Source organism: Prionailurus bengalensis, chromosome A1, assembly GCF_016509475.1.
Source record: "Prionailurus bengalensis isolate Pbe53 chromosome A1, Fcat_Pben_1.1_paternal_pri, whole genome shotgun sequence".
Lineage (NCBI taxonomy): Eukaryota > Metazoa > Chordata > Mammalia > Carnivora > Felidae > Prionailurus > Prionailurus bengalensis.
Genome location: NC_057343.1, coordinates 14,668,956 through 14,694,703, shown reverse-complemented (window position 1 = coordinate 14,694,703; position 25,748 = coordinate 14,668,956). Strand labels below are relative to the sequence as shown.

The following is a 25,748-nucleotide window of genomic DNA, read 5'->3' as shown; positions in this document are numbered from 1 at the left end:
GACTCACAACTGAGCCTTTGTTTCAAAACTTCTCTAAACCCTGAAAATTCCATGATTGAAAATTAAAGTTTCGTTTCCCTTCCCCCCTCAGCAGTTTGCTTTTGTGTGACATCGTTCACTTGCTTCTCACCAGAGCATTATCTATTTCTGTAAATGCCATAAATGATTACTTAGCAGCGTTCTTTCTCTAAACTTACAATTTACAGGACACTGTGAAAGTACTGTGCTCATTCTAGTGTTCTACTTTCTCAATTACTCAAAAAGAAAAAAAGTTCACTCCTTTTTTCCTTTCTTTTCCAATGTAAGAATATGAAATACACACATGCCATTGGAGTCATTTGCAGTCTAGATTTAATATAGAAGCAGAAGTAATTCTGCTTCTCTAGTAGAGGAATTTCTTACTCTCAGAGAGTAGTAAAGTTTGGTGAGTTTTGCAGGGATAAATCTATTTATAGTATAAAATAGGTAGAAGAATAAAATAAGCTTAACAAAATTAGGATGACATCACTAACTGAACTTGGGACTTCTTTTAATGTCACATTCTGTTGACCTTTTTGTGGAAATAAGAGAGAATCGTCATGGGAGGCACATTCACATACTGAGGATTTATAGTCAGATGGACCAAAGTTCAAAACCAAGTGCTTTGCTCGGAATTCGACTGGCTAGTCCTATGACCTTGAACAAGTTTCTTAACTCCTTTGAGCCTCCTTTAAGGGGATTTTATGAAGATAAAGAGATAATATGGCACTATTAGCTTCCTTCATTTTTATTCCCCATTTATTTGTAGTAAAAATTAAATTACTCCTAAAAATAAAACTGTTTCACGATAAACTGTATGTTGTAAAAATCATCTTCCATCTTTTTTGACATTGCTTTTAAAATTTTACTATTTACCCATGCGTGGATTTGGCATCTCCTGGCAAAATGTAGAGCTATAGGCCATTTTTGAAAAACGCTATGACAAATTTGAATCCATCTTTTTACTCCCAAATAAATAAAAAGGCCTCACAACACACTTTGCATTACTCTTTTATTAAAGGGACCTCAAAAAAGCCTAAATTGTTGGACTGCTAACAAGATTTTTGCTAGTTAAGTGTTTAATGATTGTTATAAGTATTATTCTTAAATTCCTAACTCAGCTATAGATTTCACTTTATATGGTATTATACATATAGAACTTTGAAAATTTTTTATTTTTAATTCTTACAGAACTCTATAAAAATGTTGTAGCTTAGCCTTAAGAACCTATTTTGATCTATTCAAGTCTAAGTATTTATCAAAGCCTTTTAATGAGAAAACATGATTTGATGTACAGTGATGTTTCCAGCCACATTTGGGGTGAGAACTGGGAATTGACCCAATATAAATGACCCTATAATTTTATGATTGTATCGTTACTAGGTTTTTATTTCATTTTGCTTTGGTTTTTGATGTCACAAGTTAATCATGCCAGTGATTTTCCATGGTTCTTTTTCTTTGTCAGGCCTGGAGCTTAATGATCATATTGATGAGTGACCAGTGGAATGAGAGGGTGGATGAGATGAAAGAATGAGTCAATGAGTGACACTTCTTCCCAGACTAGAGGACAGATCCAACATGACAGGTCCAAGCCATTCCTCATTCATTACATGGAGGATTCACATGGGCTTCAGTCTAAATGTCACTGAATGAGGAGACAAAGTGCAGTGTTTCCCCAACTGCACTTATGTGCAGAACCAGTATGTGTGTGTGTGTGTGTGTGTGTGTGTGTGTGTGTGTGTGAGAGAGAGAGAGAGAGAGAGAGAGAGAGAGAGAGAGAGAGATAATAGTATATAACTAAAAGGAACTTGTTGCTTTTTAAAAAACACACAAAACCGTGAAAATGCTCTTACGGAGATCAACCGCGTCCAGTTTGCAGGAGTCACCACTAGATGGCAGGCTTGTACCCTTGGCAGGAAAAGTCCTCAGTAGCAGCCTGACTTTCTTCCAAGGAGCTGGGAGGATCTTTTAAAAATGTGTATGCAGATGCCACCTCCTTAGGAAAATTAAAGTATTTACTGGCAAAAATATAACTCGCATCACTATTTATTTATTCCAGAAATAAACTGTAATTTTCTTGAAATACAGAAGTTTATATTCAAGAAACTTTTTCCTTCTAAACTCCCCAGTACTCTCTGGAAGAAAGCAGTTTCTCAGAGAATCTGCTTCTCTTGGTCAGAAATTTTCCTTTAGAAACTTTCTGTCCAGGTGTCTGTACCTGTTTCTAGCTGCCCATCAAAATGGCATGCCTAGCACATGACTCTCATTGTCACTCTGTAGATTGTACATAGCAGGAAGATACCCTGTTCCCTCCAAGGGATGACCAGGTATGACCAAGAGATGGGGTGTTCCAGCTTGGATTCATTTCCGGTTCAGCCAGCCCCAAGCCCAGGAGATGAATGGATTTCCTTCTGCCTTAATCCCAGAACTCTTAATCCCCAAAGAGGTCCATGGTACACAAGGCAACAAGGTACACAAGGTACACAAACCACAGATAGAGTGCATGTAGAAGTCATAGACAAAAGTACAGTCGAGTAGATTCTGTAGTCAGTCCACTGTCATATGATCTCAAACCGGAAGTGTTGATTAATGGTCATGGGACCCAGAAGAAAGGAGACAGGGGCCTCTCAGGACTCTGTCACTAGCTGTCACCCAGTCAGCATTATTAGTGATGTGAAATGAAGATGTATTACGGCAAATGACAGAAGTGAGATCCAAAAGTATCTTTGGCATTATGAGGGTCCAAAATCAGTAAGATGAAATTTGACAAGAGAGGAACATAAATCCCAATGGACTGAGTGATCTTGGTATAGTTGTTTTAATGATCATTGCAGAAAAGCAGCAATGGAAAAACTTGGCCAGGCCACGTGAAAGGCAGTTAATTGACCGTAACTTCAGTGTGAGCCTCAGTGTGATATGATTCCTTAAAAAAGTGCCCCTAGACTCCTTTCACCGAAAGAGTGCTACATCAAGAGTCCTCTGTCTTGCTTATACCGTTTGCCACTCTGGTGAGGAATCTGAGCACGGCATGACAGGGGCCTGGAGTTTAGCCCACAGCAGGGACGGAGAAAGTAGAGTGTGGTGGCTCTGGTCAAGTAAATGACACAGAAGATGGAAAAACTTTTCTGTGCTGTACTTGAGAGCACTGAACTCTAAAGAGAAGACATTAATTGCTGAGAGATTTGAGGTTGATATAAGAAAAAAAAATTCTAACAATTGCACCAGTTTGCAAATTAAACAGCCTTTACTATACGTAGCTTGTGGTCATTGAAAATGTCCAAGCAGAGGGGCACCTGGGCGGTTCCGTCAGCTATGCCTCTGCCTTTGGCTCAGGTCATGATCTCACAGTTTCTTGAGTTCGAGCCCTACATCGGGCTCTCCGCTGTCATCGCACAGCCCACTTCAGATTCTCTGCCCTTCTCTCTCTGCCCCTGCCTTGCTCCCACTCCCTCAAAAATACATACATACATACATACATACATACATACATACATAAAAATAAAATGTCCACGCAGACACTGAATGATTATTTTTTATAGGTGTTTAGGAAAAAAAATTCTCTCTGAATTTGGATAAAAATTAAGGGAAAAATAGAAGAAAAACAACATCGTCCCCAAACATTATTTTTACAATCATATGCCAGTTATTTTGCTAACACATTTGCTGAGGACCCTTTTCCAAGGACCTATGATGGCACAAGGAAGAAGAAGACAGGAACTAAAAGTGTAGTGTGCTGCCAGGGTTGGCCCAGGTCTGTCTGGTGCACTACTCGTCCCTTTTGTGATTAAGGACTGAAATAACACCACTCATCTCACTTAAAATGACATGGTCTTATTGGAGTAGCAAATATTAATAATAATAGTATATAGCGTTGCCAAAGTTATTAGACTACCAATCATCTCATACATGTTGGTGCGGAGTGACTTCATAGAAGCTTTTTGAAAGCTAATTTGGTAATAAATAACTGAAACCTTCAATAGTATGTGTATCCTATGACCAAGTAATTCTAAGTCTGGAAAGGTAACCTAAAGAAAAAAAATCAGATATGTATACATACATACAGATATTCATCCCAGTGGGTTTTAGTATGAAAAAATAGAGATACGTATATATGGAAACAAGTTACCTCAGGGCACCGATTAATTAAATAATAGCATGATGAGGAGGGAGGAGGACATATGGTTAAAACCTTAGACTTGGACATACCTAAGCTTAAGTTCTGGCTCTGCCACTTACTAGCTGTGCAACATTGGACAAGTTACTTAACGTCTCTGAGTCTCAATTTTCTCATCTGCAGAATATCAGTAAGATTACTTAATAGGTTGTTGTGAAGATCCGATAGGGTAATGAACATGAACTCCTCAACACAATGCCTCGTGTATCCTGTGTGCTTACTAAGTAGCGGTGATAGTAGATGTTGGGGTTATTATCATGGTGCCTCCATACAATGGAATATCCAGTAGCCCCTGGAAATCGTGATGTAGATACAGGCTTATTCACTCAGGATATATTGTCCAGTGGAAGGAGAAGGGCAGGAAAGAGAGGTAAAGAAGAGGCTGGAAGTTCATACCCCAAAATGCTAACAATGGTTATTTCTAAGTCTCAAGATCATGGGTGAGTTTAATTCCTTTCCCTCTATAATTATCTGTCTTTTCTAATTTTCCTACAGTGACATGTTGGATATTACTCGTGTGTCAAAAATGTAATACCAGTTTTTAAAATGGCAGTGACACTGAGTTCCCAGTTTTAGCAAAAGCCTAGTGTGTACAATGGCCAAGAGAATCCCAAACGTGCATGTTTTGTGTATCTCAATGCAGCTGCATAGGACTCCTTTTGAGATAGTTTCATGATGATTTTAACGTGAGGATGAGAATCAGGTTTCCGGGAGTCTCCGTTCATCCTTCTGTCTTCCCAAAAATCTCTAGGTAATACCTTAAAAGCTATTTTATTTTTCACTCTGCTATTGTTACCCCTCTTCTGACTTCTATATGACATTCACTGTTATTATTTCATTTAACCTTTGATTTCATAAAGATTTTACATGTGGGTATAAGATAGTTTTTTTAAGAATTAATTTTTTTTCCAGGAGGTTTAATTTTAAAGTATGTGGACCATAAAGTGCATTTTAAAAAATAATCTCTTGCATTAATGTTGTTTTACTTCACTTCTCAAAGATTAAAGATTTAAATTTATTTTCCTTAGGATCATAAAGGCCATATACCATGGCCAGAGGAAAAGCAACGTCTTTTTAAAGGGATACCATATTGGTTAAAAAGTAAATTGACTTTTTTTTTCCATGGCTTTGTCAATTTCATGCCACCTTTGTCCAATTCTATTTGGTGAAATAATTTTTTAGTACCTATTGAGCTCCTCTGTGAAAATATTTCCGTGGATACTAATGATTCATTAGCCAGGATTTCAACAGGGTTATCCTTGAATTCACAGCAACATTGAGAATTATGTTTGTCCCAACACATCTGTTATGTTAGTCAGCTCTTAGTTCTCTATTATGGGAATCTCAGAAACCATTTGCCTGGGTTCAGGTTATCTGTGAATTTTCATATTATTTTATGGCCACCAGCTGCATTTTATGACTATATATTAAATCTTTTATTTTTTCAAATAACTTTTCCAAATGGTCTCAGTTTCTAATCCAAAGGAAATCAGGCCTATGCCCAAACATCTACTGTTCAGCAAGTTACAGCTACTGCAAAACCCTAAATAAAAGAAAAGAAACAAAAATAAAACTCTTCTTTAAAAAGGAAAAATCCTGTGCGAAATGCCGGTGTGCCAAAAACCTAATACCTGACCTTTCACTATATCTGTTCTTGGTAGGACGTGCCTTCAGCTTTTAATTGGAACCTTTTTCATAATTGTTGCCATTTAACACATTTAGTCTGTCAAATCATGGGATGTCTTTATAGCCATATAATAAACCCTAGAGAACAACTTCTCTGACTGTAGCCATCTGCAATGATCACAAGAGTAGCTTACAAAATACTGACAATCTTTATGGTAATAGGATACATATGGCCGCCCACAATTATGGGTAGCTGCATTCAATTAGTGTTGTACAATTACACAGTTTTATTGCTTAGTTAAAACAGTGAAAGCACTACATACTGGTAATTTGCACTAATCCCCGTCTCTTTAATAGCCCCTCAGTGTTTAAAATGTGGGGGAACATCTAGAGTATTTAAAGGGTTTGGGATGAACATTAAATTATATCTCATGTTGTGAATACTCGTTGATTGACAATGTACTCCCACCTCACTTGTGGGTCGCGTTTTATGGAAGCTTTACAATACAGTGAAGGCCAAAGTCCTTTTTACACCAGAACCCCACTTGCTGGATCAGGCTGCCCAAGCCCGTACTTGCAGCCAGTTAACGTCCCTCGTGGAAGATGGTCAGGATGAGGAGACGTGCAGAGGAGCGAAATCAGAATCGACTCAGGGAGCGCTATAAGCCAAGGACTCCACATTTTAAGTGTGAACTTGTTAGAAGCTTTTCCAACTCCTAACTTTTAATTAAAAACTCAGTTCAAAGTAAATTTATAGCTGCCGTTTGGGAAAATACTTTCTGGGGGATGGTTTTGCGAGTGGTGGGTGTGCGTGTACGTGAGGGGGTGTGTGTGTTTGAAACAGATGTATTTAGCAATCTGCGATTTGAACAGAGTTTTAATTACATTTTTCAGTGGCCTCACTCATGCCCCTCTGTATCTGGCTCCGTAAGACATAAATAAGGGTGAGCCCAGCTCAGGGTGCAGCAGACGCTAAGGGTGAACCCCAGTTGTGAGGTGGCTGTGTGGGGACTCAGGAAAGGTGCTCTCCCATTGGAGGGGAGGAAACGCTGGAATATATTCTTCTGTATCCTTCTCCCAAAGTGTTGACAGAGAAAAACCCAAAGCAACCTTGTTTCCTGCCCTGCCTGACAGTAAGTAAGTGAAACACAATTCCAAACGAAAAGCCTGGACATTTATTCACCTGCAAAAACATTTTGCCGAAGCATTTCTAATGTAGTTGTGTCTAGAAATGTTTTCAGTTACATGGATTAGGCCTTTGTCTCTCAGTTCTTATTGTCTATCATAAGCATCACGTTAACTACTTTATGTTCATGAAATTCTGTTTTTTCAAAGCAGAGGAAGGGGCCACCGTGGAAGTGATAAAGATAAAAAGAGCGTTAAAATGATAGATTCTGTGTTCTATTTAAAAGGTGTTGGTTTTATTTTTGAAGAATTACTGCTTTCACATAATCCTAAATTTTACGTACAATTTTTTTTAGTGCTTGTTTTCCCTTAGTTGTTGAAACTTTGAACTTTATTGTTTGGCTACGTTAAATATAACTATCACATGGCTATGTATGAGATGGAAATCCTATCAAAATGTAGATACTCAAAAATAAAACCTTTGCTACATGTAAGAGAATTACATAGTCACAGTCAGAACCAAAATATGACTTATGACTGGATCTGCCAACATCTGCTTTCGTCCAACTTTTGAATAAAGTTAGGTGAGTATAGATAGTACGTTTAGAGGAAAACCACAAAATTCCTGTACAAACGGAGTTGCGTAAATTGAAACCTGCATCTGCACAACCTCACAAAACACGCCCCGTGGATGTTCGGACTAACAGAACCTCAAAGCGAGAGATTATTTCGCATTTTAGGAAGGTTATTACTAAGAAAACGGAAGTAAGGAAGTAAACAATCCTGCTTTGTCTGGGAAGTAAACTAGACGATCTTCTAGATATATTTCCATCTCAGGTTTCTGCTCATGAAAAACATTTGGATGGCCAGAAGGGCTGATGCACTAAAACTATGATTTAGGGATTTCTTCTGCTGGAAAACATTTAGGCTGGGTATGATATTATGTTTTGTGACTCTAATGCCTCAGAGCCCCTAACTTGCTCCTGCTGATGGGCTAGAGAGCTGCTTTGTTAAAGGAGTGAGGACAGTGTCTATCCCAGATGACAACTGGGCAAAGTTACATCTGTGAGGGACATGCAACTGTCTTTGCCCTAACGACCTAAGTGCAGAAGACCCCACAAGTCTCTGGACACCTGCCCACAGGCCCAGTCTAGATGGTGGGCTTCTCCTTAAGGAGAAGACTCCATGCTCTGTGTGGAGAAGACATAAAAGGATATTTTCTGCCCAGAAAAGACACAGTCACTCCAAAAGGGAGGATCAGACTCCCCGCCTCTGCCAAAACAGTTAGATCCAAATGATCGATGCTGATACCACAGCTTAGCCAGCCAAACATCTGCACTTTATGCGGCAGTGAAATGAGAAGTTAATGTACTTTTGCCAAGGAAAGGGAGACGCGGTGTGTGAACGGTAGTGGAGTTCCTGATGTGTGGAGAGATGCCTTACTGTGCAAGAGGTCAGACTGCCGTAGCAAGTACAGATGATCACAAGGCGGCAACAGAAGAACATTCAGGCTTCAACTTGCTGGGGGAGGAGTTATTCTGATGTGCATGGAAAACTTCACCGTTTCCTTAAGGCATCTCCTGGTGACTGCCTTTGCTGGGAACAGGAGCTTTTTAGTGTGGTTTTCTTTATCTTATTGATTCCAATGGAGGGCACTGAATTAGAATTCTGAATGCCCTTTGATCTTTTCTTTGAAATAGTAGAAGTTGTTTGGAATACTTTTTAGAGCAGACCCATTTGGTTTGATCACGGGCTGGAATTAAAGCAGTATAAATACTTGCCTATAGTCACATGCATCCTTTTCTTGATTTGTTGGGTGAAAGACTAGAGACTTTTACTGCCTTAATAAGGAAACCTGGGCAGAATGCTGACTCTGCACCTGATAAATCTTTCCAAATTGCCACAGGTGAAATGAAATGTTAATATCCCTTTCAATTATTAATAAAAAAATGTAAATAGATTTTGTTGGAAATGTGGGCCACTGAAAATGAAGTATTTTAATATTTGTGTAGATTTTTTTGTTCAGTTACTAAAGAACTGTATTTTTAAGGCCTCTTATATATTAAAATGGAGAGGTAATTATTTTCATAAGTTGGAGATACTGCACTGGAGACTATATTTCATTGTATTACACAAATCAATTTTAATTGTGGAAAACATTAAATACAGAGGAGCAAAAAGCAAGAAATCTGCCTTAATCCTACCACCCAGAGACGGACACACGAACACTGTGTTCTTTCAGACATTTTTCTTTCTACGTCTTCTTTTCTTTAATACACATTTTATGCAGACCAGTCTGAAATCTGTCCTTTTTTTCCCCAAAATAATGTATTTCAATAAATATAAACCCACATCGCCATGTTAATGCTCATGTAGCACGCCATTGTATGAACTACCGCAATTTATTATTGAATTTCCTTTTGCTGGCTGTTTGCCATGCTTCCAGTTCTGCTGTCATCTAAAAAAAAGATAGTCTCATATGTATATCCTTGCAGAATTGCCTCATTTTTTTTTTACTTTATGATAAATACATGAAAGTTAAACCACAGCGCCCCTCATTTCTTCAAGAAAGAGCTTTTGAGCTCTTCGTTTTAAGGCAGTTTCACTCTTTGCTTTTCCTGTAGGTGTACGAACACCAAGATGGCAGCAAATCGCTGAAGCTGGGTGACTTTGGACTGGCCACCATTGTAGACGGCCCCCTGTACACAGTCTGTGGCACCCCGACATATGTGGCTCCAGAAATCATCGCAGAGACTGGGTAAATGCTTTCCGTGTGTTTACTGAAGTGCTGTGCTTGTCAAAGAACTAGTCTGCTTCAAGAATAGGAGAAAGTACTGCTCTGTGCCATCCGGACAGAATTAGCTATCAGATTTCTTTCACTCTTTTTTTTTTTTTTTAAACTTGAAAGTGGGAGCCATTTTCTCTGTTTCCCCAATCAAGTTGCCAATTACTGCAATCTTGTTCAAGGCTTCCATTTGGCCTTTGTTAAAGGTAGAACAGCAGTTATTAACCTCAGAGTAAAAAATGTTCAGACTAACAGGGAAACATATAGCGATGGTAATTAACTTGCTTTTGGATAAAAGAAACAGACACTGCTGTGTGTGGTGATTACAGTCTCCTGTGGTTATTTCTCTCAGCTGTCCTCATTCTCCCGTCCCAGTCTCATTTTGGCTCTCTTGGCGGTCCATTGATTATCTGTGCAGTACAAACACCCTTAGGCATCAGAGGGCCACTGGGAATTTTCTGGTTTCTGTGTGCAGCCGTATCAGATGAATGAAAATCTCTAGAATGGGGGCGGGGCGGGGGTGGGGGAGAAGGCGGGTGGCCTGACACTTAGTAAGGACCTACTGCACGCCAGGTCCTAAGCTCCTTTACTTCTAACTCTTACAGTAGATGGTATGATTCCCATTGAGCATATGAATAATCTTACTCTGAAGGTTGAATATCACATAAGCTCATGACTAGATCGTAGTTCAGTCAGCATTTGAACTCAGGTCTGTGTGAATAAAGGGCTCTTTCCAAAAAGAGCCTAGTTCTTACCAAGGATCATGGGCGATGTTCTGAAGTACTACCCTGACACAGAAGGATTGGGAAAGGGTGGTGCAGCAAGGGGAGATGGCCCTACTTTTCCCCCCAGTTAGTGGCACCAACCCACCCCCAAGGGTCTAGGTTGTATTCTCCACTGTGACCCATTTGAGAGAGTTTTTCTGCTTAACCATAGACCAGAAAGGTAGAAATGCAGAATAGATGAGAAAGGAATGCCAATCGGGAAATCCCAAGGGTGAGATGTAGGGTAATGAGAACTTTTTTATTCTTCAAATTTGAGTGAGTTGGGAGCCCACATCTGTAACCTTGCCTGACCTCCCTCAGAGGGTGTTGCCTCAGGCGTATCTACAGTTTCTACTGTGAGTATTCTGACAGCCTGCCAGGAGGGAGGGGTCTGGGGTAGAAAGAGAATTGTGTTGGGCTCTTGAAGATCCTGGTTGGAACCCAGCTCTGCCACAGATTGTGTGATCTTGAGGAAGACTATTTACCTCACTGAACCTCAGTTTTCCCCTCTATAATATAGGCAACAATACTTATCCTTGGGAATGTAAAGAGCTGTTAGAAAAACAGCATATAAGATAATATATGTCGGTGCTTTATAAATTGGAAATGTCCTGGGGTGCCTAGATGGCTCAGTCCGTTAAGCGTCCGACTTTGACTCAGGTCATGATCTCACAGTTTGTGGGTTCGAGCCCCACTTCGGGCTCTGTGCTGACAGCTCAGAGCCTGGAGCCTGCTTTGGATTCTTCATGTCCCCCTCTCTGACCCTCCTCTGCTTGTACTTGCTCTCTCTCTCTCTCTCTCTCTCTCTCAAATAAATATTAAAAAAATAAAAAAATAAATTGGCAATGTCCTATATGTAATTGTTATTTCTAAAATCAGGGAGTTGTATAGTTTCAAGGGTCCCACCTTATCTTAAAACTGATATGGCTATAATAAGCCTTTTTGATGAAACCCCTCACTTACTGATATTTGGATATGATCATAAGCATGCTTTTACTTTGATTTTTATTCATGTGTCTTAGTCTCTTTCTCTCTCTTTTTTAATTATTCTTTCTTTGAATTCTGATTAGCCGGTGGGTTTTAGTTTATTGTTTGTTGTTGGGCTTTTTATTTTGTTTAGTTTGGTTTTTGGTTTAGAATAGAAGAGTCATCTATTTTGCTATGCCCCATAATTTGTCCTGGCCTGACTTTGCTAACTCTAACCTCACTTACTTTTCCAGATATGGCCTCAAGGTGGACATCTGGGCAGCTGGTGTAATCACTTACATCCTGCTGTGTGGTTTCCCTCCGTTCCGTGGGTATGGGCAGTAATCTTTTATTCCTCACCAACAAAGCATTGCTCTATTCTCTGAGTGATCCATTCCGCCTTCTTGCACAAAAGAGCCTGAAGCAGGAAAAGAACATAATAAGAACTTCGCTCGTAGTGCCTGTTATTTTTTTCTATGTTGTACATGCTAATTTACATGCCTTCCATAAATCTTCCTCATATAATTTAAAAACTCATTCTTTCTTAATTTGCCCAAACAGTTCCATATTGACATTTTAAATTGCTTAAAAACACACATTTTACACATTAATGGGGAAAGGAAAGGCTCTAATGTATAAGAATGAAGAAACATACTCTGAGTTGACATTTTAGTGCTGTTTTTCCCTTGTTGTCGTTGTTCATCTAAACAGAAGTGGTGATGACCAGGAGGTGCTTTTTGATCAGATTTTGATGGGGCAAGTGGACTTTCCTTCTCCGTACTGGGATAACGTTTCTGATTCTGCCAAGGTAGGTTTCCAGTGCCTTCTTCTTCCTTACAGCCTGTGCGCCTTAATAGAATTACTGATTTTGACCCGTCTTATGCAGGGAGACTTAATGATATTGTTAATATGATTTCTGTCTATTTTGGTTATAATTACTAGGTTGTCCAAGAGTTCACAGTCATCAAGTCCTCTGTTCATAGCCATCCCGACTTATCAAGTGCCTCTGTTTCCCTGGCTTCATTGCTCCTTGTTGCCACTCCGGTTACATTGCTACAGGCTCTTGCTACCCCTACCCGCACCAGGCCACCTTAGATTTCCACACAGCTTATTGCTTTGCCTCTTTCAGGTCTCGACTTAATTTCGTCTTCTCAGTGAAACTTTCCCAGACCACCCCACTTTCAGTTACAGCTCTTTAACCAACCTGGCTCACCTTATCTTCCTCATCTGCTTTATTTTTCCGTATAGTACTGACACCCACATGTCCATCTGGTATACCATGTAACTAGCCTTCTACCTTTCTAGACAGGTAGATTCAGAAAGGTGGATACCTTCTACTTATGTAATTTATTTTCTGATTCTCCTACTGGAACACAACGTTCCCAAGACAAGGATTTGTGTCTATTTTGTTTTTGCTGTAACATCAGTGTCTACGTAGTGACCAGTACATAACTGGTGCTTAACATGTATTAAATGAATGAATAAATAAAGGAATGAGTGAATGAAACAACTAGCTAATCAATCAAAGTGAAGGAAGCTCAAGCATTGAAATGATCCACACAGATATCAGGAGGAAGCTACAATCTAACCTGGATCTTGAAAGACAGCCAGGATATAAAGGCAGAGGGAAACAAGGCATGTCGTTTTTGTCCCATTAAACTAAGAAGAGATCAGTATCTAAGAAAACTGTAAAACTCTTACATGGAGACGATAGTAGAACTTGAGATAAAAAAGAAGACTTTTTAATTGATTCCTTAAACTTACGTCTCCAAGCATTGACTTAAATTTATGAAAAAATTCTTGTTGAGAAATAATTGACTTTTGATTATTTGGTGTATATGCCTTTCCTTTCACTGTGTCCTGAGTGAGTTCAATTGAAAACCTGACTTTTTCTGCCTGGCCACTTTCCATAGAAAATGATGCACGTTAGGTCCAAGGCTTTCATTTTCTTCAGCCGTCCAGGACTTCTAATTACCTTTGGGCCTAGGAAAATGTGGGGAATTGAGAGAAGTGTCATAGGAAAGGCAGAAAGGTGATAGGAGGTGGGGTGATAATGCATGGGGGTGGAGTTGTTTTTGCCTGTGAGCAGTCTCTTCAGGAACTTACTACCTTATGCCATCACTCCGTAACAAGAGGGCTCAAAGTCATTGACAGATAGGACCATCTCCTACACACCCATGACACCTGGCAAAGGGCATCACACAAAATAGTTGCTTTAATAAGTTCTGGCCCAGGTTGGAAAGTAAATGAATGCCTTCTTACACAAAGGAGCCTGAAGCCGGAGAAGAACATAATGAGAACTTTAAGGTAGAAATCTCTGTATCAGTGGAAATAAATCATCCCCATCATGGACTGGTACTCAGACCCCGTGAATGTAAGGAACTGGATAACACATATCTAACCATTTTGTTACATGGGAACTTCTAATCCAAGGTGGACAGATGTATGACAGACTCATCATTAAAACCCAAGCTGTGCTTTCCTGGTCCAAATCATTTGGAGCTCATGAGGAAGTCTCATTAATTTCAGAACCGTTAGATCGTTTGCCCCTTAATAGTTCCATTTTATTGGTATTGATTGATGTGGAAATTTTTGAAGCAATTTTAACATATTTCTGTATTAAACCAACTTAGAAATCTGCCTTTAAAGCACAAAATTCTAGGCAAAGAAAGGAATATTAATTCTTTAACTTGTATAATTTATTTATTTTCTACTAAATACATTTTTAATGAAATTTATTCTAATATTAACTTCATTTTTTTCTCAACAATAAGCAATATATTTATAATTCTGAATACTCGCCTTTCCTCTAACTTCTAAAGATGTTAGGTGGCTGTGGGTAAGTTGAGCGGATATATTTAAGATTTAGAGCTTTTCCAAACTAAAAGAGAACTTCTGCATATGAAAATGCTCAGATTGCTACTGTAAAAGTTAGACAAATGGAATCGAACGTTCCCTTCTGCAGGAGCTCATTACCATGATGCTGTTGGTTGATGTGGATCAGCGATTTTCGGCTGTGCAGGTCCTTGAGCACCCCTGGGTTAATGTAAGTGACTTCCTCCTTCCCCTCCACTTACTCCTAATGTTCCTTTGGAAAACTGCAGATTTCCTAGTGGTGTCACCTCCTTTTCTGAAGCGTTGTGTTTGTATTTGTTCCTCCCCCTCAAGCCAGAACAGTTACGGGATCTCAGTCTTGTTCCATGAGGGCCTCTGATGAATCCGTGCTGACGTGCGTTCTCATGATCCCTTGCACAGAGCATTTTGTTTCATTCAGATGGGACTACCTTCTAAGTGGGGAGGTGCATGTACATGGTCACTCCCCCCCTCCCCACCCCCTAGTCTACATTCTGAATACATCAGTAAGACAGAGAAGATTTTCTGAGTCACTACTGCTTTTGCATTATTCCCACCGGAAATACAACTGACCCAAGGGTCTCCATATAAGCCCTGAAGTATTCCAGTGCAGCACTTCTTGAACTTGAATGTGCTCACAAGTCACCTGGGGATCTTGTTAAAATGCAGATTCTAATGTAGTAGATGTGAGGCTCTGAATTTCTAAAAGCTCCCAGATGCTGCTGCTGCTGCTGTTGCTGCCACTATTTGAATACTACAGTCTAATGATACATCTTTATGAAAGAATTCTCCAGAGCACAGTCATTCTGTTTTGTTCCTGTATCTCTTTACGACTGATTGATAAGATTTGTTTTGAAGAGTAATAAATACGTATAGAGTGCTTCACTTAGAAAGTCTTCCCACGACTCTTTTGAGTAGTTCACATACATGAGCTGATTATGTTCTTCCTAACAAGTGTAGAATCTAGGCACTCCTGTAACCCTCACTCACATGTGGAAGTTCCATACCTAAGTTTAATGGTTCGTACTGCCAAAGTAGAAGACAGACACAGATTTGCACGTGGATATGGACATGAACACAGACAGGAACAAGGTTACAATCGTTAGCTCGATGATTGAAATTTTGCCAGCCTTTCTACTGCTTTGAGTGATCTGGCTGTGAGTTGAAGGCAACAAAATGTTCCACTTCTCTAAATTGTCACCTCGGTGATTAGCCACATGTCTTTTTCCTAAACCGCTAATTGTTAAGGAAAATTGAAAGCACAGTGTTGAGACAGACTGTATCTGAAGTGACAAGAGGTTGGGGTCTTGTACATGTTCTGCCATATGATGACCATGGGCCTAGGTTAGTACTTTACATATATATGTATACACACACACAGGTATACACACACACACACATATGCACACACAGATACACACACACACATATATTTTTTATAACTCAAATTGTTAATTGATGCTTCTATCCCTGCATTTCCTAGATTGTGTAATTTGTTTAGAAATGAAATTGGTGTTCTATATGTTTTTCTTCTGTATTTTATTTTATTTTATTTATTATTTTTTAATATGAAATTTATTGTCAGATTGGTTTCCATACAACACCCAGTGCTCATCCCAACAGGTGCCCTCCTCAATGCCCATCACCCGCCCTCCCCTCCCTCCCACTCCCCATCAACCCTCAGATTGTTCTCAGTTTTTAAGGGTCTTTTTATGGTTTGGCTCCCTCCCTCTCTAACTTTTTTTTCCTTCCCCTCCCTCATGGTCTTCTGTTAAGTTTCTCAGGATCCACATAAGTGTGAAACCATATGGTATCTGTCTTTCTCTGTATGGCTTATTTCACTTAGCATCACACTCTCCAGTTCCATCCACGTTGCTACAAAAGGCCATATTTCATTCTTTCTCATTGCCACGTAATATTCCATTGTGTATATAAACCACAGTTTCTTTATCCATTCATCAGTTGATGGACATTTAGGCTCTTTCCATCATTTGGCTATTGTTGAGAGTGCTGCTATAAACATTGGGGTACAATATACACACACATATATATCAGGAGGATATATTGGAATGTGAGTGTGTATAGATAGATAGCTAAAGTTTGTTTTGAATATTTTCATATACCAAAGCTTCCCAGTTGGCGTACACACGTGTAGAGGTATTAATCCCAGCCCTTGGGATAGTCAGGCAGAGCAGCTAGAGTCCAGGAGTGGTCATCTCTAGCCTCAAAACCTTTGCATTTACCCCAGGGTGCTAAACAAAAGTTATCCTTTTCTGTGAAGTGGCAGAAGTTAGGAAGCATCTCACCTAAGCCTAATAATAAACTTAGAAGATAGGCAGAGTGGGTATTGTTGTACCCATTTTACAGAGGAGGAGACTGAGACTATGATGAGTGACTTACCCGAAGTAGCCAAGTTTAGATGGAGCCAGAATTTTCTGCCAGGTGTCCTCCCCCCAAGGATAAAGCCCCATGCACCACTTTTGCATTTACCCATCCTTTGTTCTGTGTGAAAGCACTGTGAATATTGCACAAGAATGCATATGTACATCATATGGTTATCATGATTGTTCAGAGAAGTTAGCAACCTTGCCGAAGTAACTTACCTAGGTCGTGGCACCTTTCCCTTAGGTATCAGGGAGGAAGAAGCACAAACCAGCTGCAGCCCGTCTTGGTGGCAGCAGTTTGTTCTGATTGATCTACATGCTAATTAAAAGCCCATAATCAAGGTGCCTGGATGCTCAGTCGGTTAAGCGTCCGACTTCAGCTCAGGTCTTGATCTCGTGGTTCGTGGGTTCGGGCCCCGCGTCGGGCTCTGTGCTGACAGCTCGGAGCCTGGAGCCTGCTTCGGATTCTGTGTCTCCCTCTCTCTGCCCCTCACCCGCTCACACTCTTGTCTCACTCTTTCTCTCAACAATAAATAAACATTAAAAACAAAAAAAAGCCCATGATCTACAAATTGCCAAATTGGATGTTAGCACTAGAAACGGTGGGACTATGATCACACAAAATAAACCAGAAAATGTGAATTTGAAACATGGCCTTGGAAGGCTAACAACGAGCCATAGAGGAAAGAGATTCGTAGACTGTACATAGCCACTTTTAAATACGTTTTCATCAGAGGACCACTGCTTGCCAAGCCTGTCCTTGGAAGCTGTGATAGAATGAGACAGAAGGGCTCCTCCAGCCATTGTCGGTGTGGGGAGAGGGGTGCTACAAAGGATTACGTGGGGGAGGCTGTCCGACAGAGCAAGCTCCAGTGGGATCTTCATATTTGTGTTAAGATAACTTTGTGAAGGTGAGCAAATTCGTCTGTGTGTGTGAGGGGGCTGGAATGCAGTTGGAAACAGCCTTAGCCTGATTACAAACCAAATGACCCTATCTCCTTACGTATCCCAACTCAGGGGGTTCAAGAAACAAAATTAAGAAGACTTTTGGCTGTTGCCTTTGAAAAATTAGGTTCCTCCTTTTCCTAAGGCAGCATGTACATGTCTCAGCAGTAACTTTCTGCCTTGGCAACCTGCTTTGTACACATTTTTTACACATGGTCCCACTTTGCTGATAATTAGGCTCAGCCACTCCCTCTAAAACTTGGACTTCTGCTCTCATTTTAGTTTTCCCTCTCAGATTCCCTAAAGACATTTCCTAAAAGCAAGGATAACATTTAAGGAATTAGCCAGGAGATTATAAACTAAAAAAAAAAAAGTTATGTAATTCTAATAGACCTTAGATTCTAAGGGGAAAAATATTGGTGTGAGCAAAAACTTTAAACATATTTTTAAAAACCCCCAAAATGTGTGAAGTGACTGCTTAACTTTTGAAATTACATTTATGTAGTGACTAAATCAGAAAAATGACTATTGTCTCAAAAACATAAATGAAAAAAACATACATAAGCTCTCATAACCAGCATTTAGTATTCGTGGAGGTCTCCCAGGGCAACAAAATGAAGCAAGCAATCAAAATAAATATGTTAGGAATTTAAAAGGAAGTCCATTTAACAAGGCATTTTGCATTTGGTGATCAAATTATATCTGATTACCACCGAGGACTCTACCTTAGGGGGTAAAAGGTAATAATAATTATATGAGCCCCGAGGAAGTCATCAGAAAGCATTTCCTGTTCCCTCATTTGTCCTCATTTTCTCTGTTGCTTATACAGTGACCTTTTCACTTGGTGCCTTTGGAATTGAAAAGGCAGTCTCTTATGAAATAGAGAGTAGGGCAACAGAATCGGAAAATCTAGTCAGCGAAAGTCACTTGTTTTATAACCTTACCTCTCGGCTCACTTTTTCATTTGCTCCGGGTGGGGATCCCACCGTGTTCCTTGGTGTTCTGGGCCTCTGCTCTGTTGCTGGAAGAGTCATGAGTGAGTCCTCTTGGTGGATTGTTCTAGCAAACCAGATGGGCAATGGCAGCATCAGTGTGCAGCCAGGTGTCTAGGAGAGGAATGTGGACTCCCAGGAACATCAGCTTACCCTCCTGTGTAACCTTGGAATCAACCCAAGAGGCTGATTCTATTATCTCCATTTCACTGTCACAAAAACAGGTTCAAAGGAGTGAAATGACCTGTTTTTGTGACAGTGAAATGGAGATAATAGAATCAGCCTCTTGGGCTGTTACAAGGATGAAGAACGGATTAGATATCTGAAGAGCCTGAGAGTCAGTCTGCAAGCACTAGCACTGTGTACGTACTTGATAAATATCTGGGGAATTGGGGTCTAAGAGAGACAGTAACCCTCACCTGTTGCTATGGGCTGGTGAAATGCGAATTGCTGGTGTATGAGAAGTTTGATTAAGAAGGAAAACCCCCTCATCCAAAATAAAAGAAAAAAATTCTGTTAGTGCTCCAAGCACTACGTACGTAGTGTGTGCATTATTGGCTCTATTGTGTTCTCCAGTATCACAGCTTTTCCTCATCCTGGCTAAGTTTATTTATCTTAGTAGTCATCTAGTGGAGAACCACAGGATTTAGGCACATAAGAGACTGAAATAGGCAATATACATCTTGATCACTCCAGGGACTGAGGACAAGGTTGAGTCACTTTCCCCCAAGCGACACTTCGTTGATAGAAAATGTAGGCTAGTGATAAGTTCATAAACTTAATTGACATTTCCAGAAATAAAATTCTTATTTGTAAATAGCATTAAATTATCACCATTGTAATATCCCAAACATATTACTATATATATTTTTTAATTTTTTAACATTTATTTCTTTTGAGAGACAGAGAAAGACAGAGCATGAGTAGGGGAGGGGCAGAGAGAGGGAGACACAGAATCCAAAGCAGACTACAGGCTCTGAGCTGTCAGCACAGAGCCTGATGCAAGGCTCAAACCCACGAATGGTGAGATCATGACCTGAGCAGAAGTCAGACGCTTAACTGACTGAGCCATTCAGGCACCCCTCAAATATATTACTGATTATTGCATTTTTATTTTTAAAGTGCCAACCTGCTTTATCTGATGTTATTCTCCTGATACTAGGATGAAGGTCCAACTCAATGCTGTAATATTATGAGTCTGTGTTTTGCCACCAGTTATTTTCCTGGTTTTATTGATGAGGAAACTGAGCCTCAGAGAAATCTCTAGCATGAGATTCTTTGCTGGAGTTTCTAGCACAAGGTCTGATGCCTGGATTTTGCCTTTGGAGATTCTGAATTGGTCTACATGGGCATCTGGGAAGGCATCAGGAATTTTAAGAGTTTCCAAGATTCAGAACCTCTGTCCTGGTGCAAAGTGCTGGTCTAATTAAGTCAAGTGTCGTTATTTAGCCAATTCAAGACTTCCTATCACCTTCCTAGCCTTTCAATTTTATTTAACTTCCTTTTTCTTGCATACCTCCTCTTTTGAAAAGATACTACTAAGCCAAGATATCCAAAAAGAATGAAGAAAAAGAGGAAGAAGAAAAATCAAGAGCCTGGATAATCTACCACGATATTCCATGCTAATTAAAAGCAGCTCTCTCCACACAAAAATTTACATGCATTCATCTTGTGCTGGCAGAATTTGTTAGAAATTAAGAGAACCCCTAGTGATACTGTAATAATAAATAAAACCACCTATTTATATTCATGAATTACAAATGATGACCTGGAATTCAAGTTTCCATTTAGGCATCTTATCCTGTCCTTTCTCCAAGCTAGATCTTAATTTACTTCACATTTTCTCCTCAAGTGCAGTGCGAATTGTAGACATAGGGGATGTATAGGGCCAAGCTGGAGAGAGTCAAAGGTCCTGGGTGCCGTACAGCTGGAGACGGTTAACAAGAATCAAGAGGCCAAACCCTGGGATGCCAAATGAAGCTGCTATTGAAGAGTGCTCTAATGTACTTGAGAGATGACTTAAAACTAAATAGGGATATTCTGGTAGTAAACTGCTCACGACTGCCATGCCTTCTCATAAATTCACAGATATTATTAATAATAGAGCCTGGTAATGAGTTGACTGAAAACCAGATCCACGAGTCAAAAGCAAAAACCCACGAGGGGAGGAGGGTTTTCTAAAGCATGACCCCTGGAATGGTTTCCCTGAGGAAAGAGGGGAATTTACTCCGCCGAGTGACTTCACATCCAAGCCCCCACACCCCTCCTCGCAGCTGCTCCCCAACATCCGCTGGAGAAATGGAGACCAGGAGGCTAGGTCTCCTACAGACAGCTGTGAGAGTTCATTTTCCATTTTGCAAACTAATTTTGTTCTTGTCAGCTGCAATGCTCTGCCACGTGGTGGATGGGAATTTCTAAATCAAAAACCACTAACCTCAAACCACAACCAGCCCGTGTCAAACTTCAGAAACTACTCCCAGAAACTACATACCAGAACGTATGGTAATAATACTATAACTATTTGTAACACACTGCCAGGTTTGTCACGTTTCGAAAATTCATAGCACATTTTTGGCACACAGTCTATTCAGAATAACGGCGATAAAGATGTATATATAAAAATGTATGTTTTTAATGGCCCTATTTATTTTATTGATGCAAGACAGTAAGTTAACTAAATCTCCATCATCAATCCGTATGCCTCAGGTACAGATTAGGGGCCTGCAAAGTCAGTTGTTTATGTCTTTTAATCCAATTATGCTCAAAGCCTTCAAAATTGATATAAAACTCTGCAGACTTTCAGTTGATGTGAGGTGTGTGTGTGTGTGTGTGTGTGTGTGTGTGTGCACGCTCCCTCCCCACATTCTCTAGCTGAGACTCTTTATTTCATTGGGGAAAAAAAAACCTGAAATGCTTTAAGATTTATGAAGTCAGAAGCATCTCTGACAACGTGTGAGGGTTGTTTCGGGACTTTCATTGCTTCAGCGTGCACTAATAACCCAAGGGAAGCTGAAAGCTTCACGAGAATTTGAAGCTGGAGGCCTGAACCCCCAGGACCCAACATCTAAAAGAGTTGCTAGGAGTCTTGACAGGAGATTAGGACCAGGACAGAGCCGGGAAATGATAACGAAGTCCATGCTGAGGGTGGTGAGAAAGCAAACTCTGAGCTCAGGAACTGGCAGGGGGAAAAAAGCCAGGTAAAGGAAATTTCAGGCTACAATGGCCCCGGTGAGGAAGTGAGGAGATGGCAGGAATACCTCTCCCTCAGGAAGTCGGAAAGGGGCCACTCCTGTGGAATCCCTACCGTGTGTTGTCTCTATAATCGCACCCAGCCTGTTAACCACAGCCTGTGTGGATCACAGGACCACACTGGGACCCTCTGCAACTTTGTGTCATCCGGTGTCAGCCAGGCCTTCTAGCGCCACCTGCTTCACATAGGATTGGAGAGCCCGGCTCTGGATAGTCGACATCTAGTCTCTCCTTGACATAAAAGTCAACCGCAGTCCACTGGGCTCCCTGAAGTGCTCACTATTCCTTTTACTGACCTTCATCCAGATGCCATCCCAGGTTCCACTGAGGCCTGTCCAGGTATTCTCTGTTTTTTTTTTCAGTCTCCAATTGAATCCTTCTTTCTCCTTGCCATTGCGCCATTTTCATCATGGAAAAGTTGGGATCCTTCCACTTAACCCTGAGGGAGCCCTTTTGTAACTGATGCCGTGCTAACGAATGCCCTGGATGGATACAATGTGGTGTCATGGAAAGAATACTTTCAGACTTGGTTCAGTCCTGACTCAACTACTTTGTAGCTATGTGACCTTGAGCAAATTACTTAACCTTTGCTGAGCCTCAGTTTGCTCATCTTCAAAATGGGACTGATAATGCCTGTCATAGAGGATAATCTGAGAATTAAGGGGACAGTATATGTAAACTCCTCACCCAGGGCCACATAGCAGTTAACACTTGTGTCACTTCTTCTTCCTGGCTTTCTCTTTTATCTTCGCTCCCTTCCACCTCCAAATGGGCCACACTCTCTCCTTCCTTCACCTTACCTCAGAGAAAGAGGTAAACTTGCATTTCCCCAGGGCAGACTGCTTCATTTCCCTTCCATCCCTTCCCCTCACCCTGATTAGCCCCTTTCTCCTGTCTTCCCGCTCTTCCTTTCCAGCAGCTTCTGATCCTGAGACTCCAGATATGCTCAAGGTGTCTTTTTTTTTGGCGGGGGGGGGGGGGTTCCTAAAGACAAAAACCTTCCTTCAGCCTACTTCCCGATTAAGTTTTTCAAATTCGCTTTTAATCTAAAATGCATACAAATCACTTTGACTCAGCTAGCCTGGAAATCTATTAAGAGATGATTACGTGTACATGTATAATCTTGGGGGGGAACCCTTCTGTCAGGCTGCTCCCTTTCACTCAGGCAGAGCCCCAACCTATGCCAAATACATGACACTAATACATGACACTAATCATTTCATCCCTCATCAAATGTTTAAATGCTCCCAGAATTCTAACTTAGATTCAGAGGCCTCTTGTTTCCTCCACAATTAAAAAAGTGTTTCACATACACCATTGAATTCACCCTTGTGTTTAAACCTCTGGGTTGCATAATTCTAAATCTATGTGAGTAAAGGGCCGTTAGTCCTCTCTACCTCCTACCCTTACACCCCTCTTATTAAAAAGCATTGCTTTTATTCCTGAAAGAGATTAAATCTTCCATTTCCAGGTGTTTCTCATAGTTATTTGTGGCCAGTCTGTTTTTTGTTTTGTTTTGTTTTGATTTTTTTTTTTTCAGCTTTCTTCATCATTATTCTTCTACATACTCTTAACTAAACTGCTTAACTCATTGTTTGGCAATGAGACTCACACTGAGTGAGTCCCACTCACTCACATCTGTACACCAAAACATTGATTTCCTCCTCTCTACCCATAAATCGCTCCCCCTCGTTAAGGACCAGGCTGGAGCCCATATTCCTCTTGAAGTCTTCTCTGTTCACAACTGAAAATATGTCCTCTCTCCTCTGAACTCCTTCCGTGTTTCTAGCTGAGCCATGAGGCTACATGCCTCTTGACAGCTCTTTCTTATCTTCTTGATCTGCTTTATTATTTGACATTGTGTGTGCCTACTTTGTCTCTCAGCCCTCAAGGTTCTGGTGGGCACAGATCATTTTTCTCCCACCCCCTGCCATCCCTGGCATAGCCCCGGACAGAGGAAGTACTTCATATGTCCCTGTTTCTCTTCCCTTCCCAAAGATTATCCCACTGTTACCCTAATTGACCTTCACTTTATTTCTGACTCTTTTCAGAGTGTCGATTTTTAAAACACTTTTTGGATTTACTCTGCAATCACTGCAAAGCATCCTTCCTTAAGATTTGGTTTCTGATGTGACTTAATAAGCATAATAATGGTTCTTTCTTCTAGTCATTAATAAATCTGTCCAAGAATATCATAAATTGGCTATCCACTGTGAGCAGGGAACTGAACCAGTGCTAATATAAAAGATTATAGAAGATATGGACGATGTGGTACAAAAGGGACAGGAGTTCAGAGTTGATTATATATCATATATATATAAACTATATATGTTAATTACATATGTACATACAAAATCATCTAACATCAGAAGAATGTAAATAGTGCAAATATATATATATAATGAAAAAGCATTAGGAGTTTACAGAAGAACCAATATAATGAATTTTGCTTAGTAGGGGAAAAATGTTTTGGAACAGGTGATGTGGACCCATGTTGTGAAGAAACAGAGAGGCCATCAGGCCCATAAGAACAAAAGCCATGCCTATGTTTGCTCCCCATCTTCCCCCACCTCTTGCCACCGTAGTACCTGGTCCACTGTAGACGTGCAGTTGCTACTAAATAAATGAATAGCCAAGTACTGAAAGCAGGAGAGACTAGGTTATGTAAAAGGGCAAGCATGTTATGCCAGGGAAGCAGCAATTTATTTTCCTGGGTGGAGCCAAGAAATAAAATGCAAAATGATGGAAAGGAAAGAGAGAAGGAAATGATGAATGGCCTTGAAGTCTTGCCAGGAATTTGGTTTTAACAGATAGTAACAAACACTTTATTATCCATTCATTCATTTATTCCACAAATATGTAGTAAGCATCTACCAGGTGCCAAAGCACTTTGCTGAGACCCGAGGGTTCTGTAGTGAACAAAACACAGTCTCTGTCTTCGAGGATTGGGCAGCCTTTTCAACATGAGCTAGTAAGTGGTGGCACATACTTATGGCTCTGGTTATTGTTATCCTAACAGTATTTAGCAAAAGGGAGCAATCTGTCTAGCCTCCATCATAGACAGCTCCGGCAGAGAGCAGAAGCCTTCGTTAAAATGAGCTCCAATGTGAAGTATGTCAAAATAACAGACGATTTGAAGGCAGTAAGGAGGATTTAAAACTCAAGGAAGAACTTTTTGCCTGGAAGATTGTCTGGGATTATAGAATGGTCGATTGAGTAGCTGTGGAACCAGGCTGAGTTTATTTACGGGCCCTTGCATGAGCCCAAGACTGTCAGTTTTTTCATTTTGGGGCCTGAATGATGGGCTAAAAGGATAAAACTCTTGGTTCAGAAAAAAAAAAAAGATGTTTACATTGATTTGGGGGGGGGGGGTTGTTCAGATTTAACTTGCTTTTTGACATATGTCCCTAGGGTCATGGCTGAAATCAATTTTATTAGAAACCAAACACAGAAATAAAAACTTTTTATTTAGGGACAGAATGACACGGCAAATTGATTTTAGGGCAGATGTGGAAATGAGTGAGACCTCAGAGAAGTACTTCCAACAACCGTGTTTAATGAGAAGACATTGGTTAGTTTATTTCTGAAATCTTACAAATTCTAAGATCACCGCCTGCTACTGGAAGATCTTGGCCTCATTTTCCATCTATCTCATTTTTTTTCTTTCTCTTCTTTTCTTCATTTCTTTTTTTTTTTTCCCCAGGATGACGGCCTCCCAGAAAATGAACATCAGCTGTCAGTAGCTGGAAAGATAAAGAAGCATTTCAACACAGGCCCCAAGCCGAATAGCACCGCAGCTGGAGTTTCTGTCATAGCAGTAAGCATCTGAAATATCCACCTATAACTTTGTAAAAGCAATCCACCTAA

The 25,748-nt window shown here is 40.3% G+C and overlaps 1 protein-coding gene across 6 annotated transcripts in view; it reads left to right on the top strand.

Annotated features, from left to right (window-relative positions):
- Positions 1-25,748, top strand: part of DCLK1 (doublecortin like kinase 1) — a 346,275-nt gene that overhangs the window by 296,424 nt on the left and 24,103 nt on the right. For all 6 annotated transcript variants that reach the window (XM_043576843.1, XM_043576859.1, XM_043576833.1 and 3 more), the window contains 5 exons: positions 9,568-9,701; positions 11,713-11,790; positions 12,170-12,266; positions 14,424-14,504; positions 25,585-25,698. In XM_043576843.1, coding sequence (XP_043432778.1) covers positions 9,568-9,701; positions 11,713-11,790; positions 12,170-12,266; positions 14,424-14,504; positions 25,585-25,698 — 504 coding nt within the window. The remainder of the gene's footprint in view (positions 1-9,567; positions 9,702-11,712; positions 11,791-12,169; positions 12,267-14,423; positions 14,505-25,584; positions 25,699-25,748) is intronic.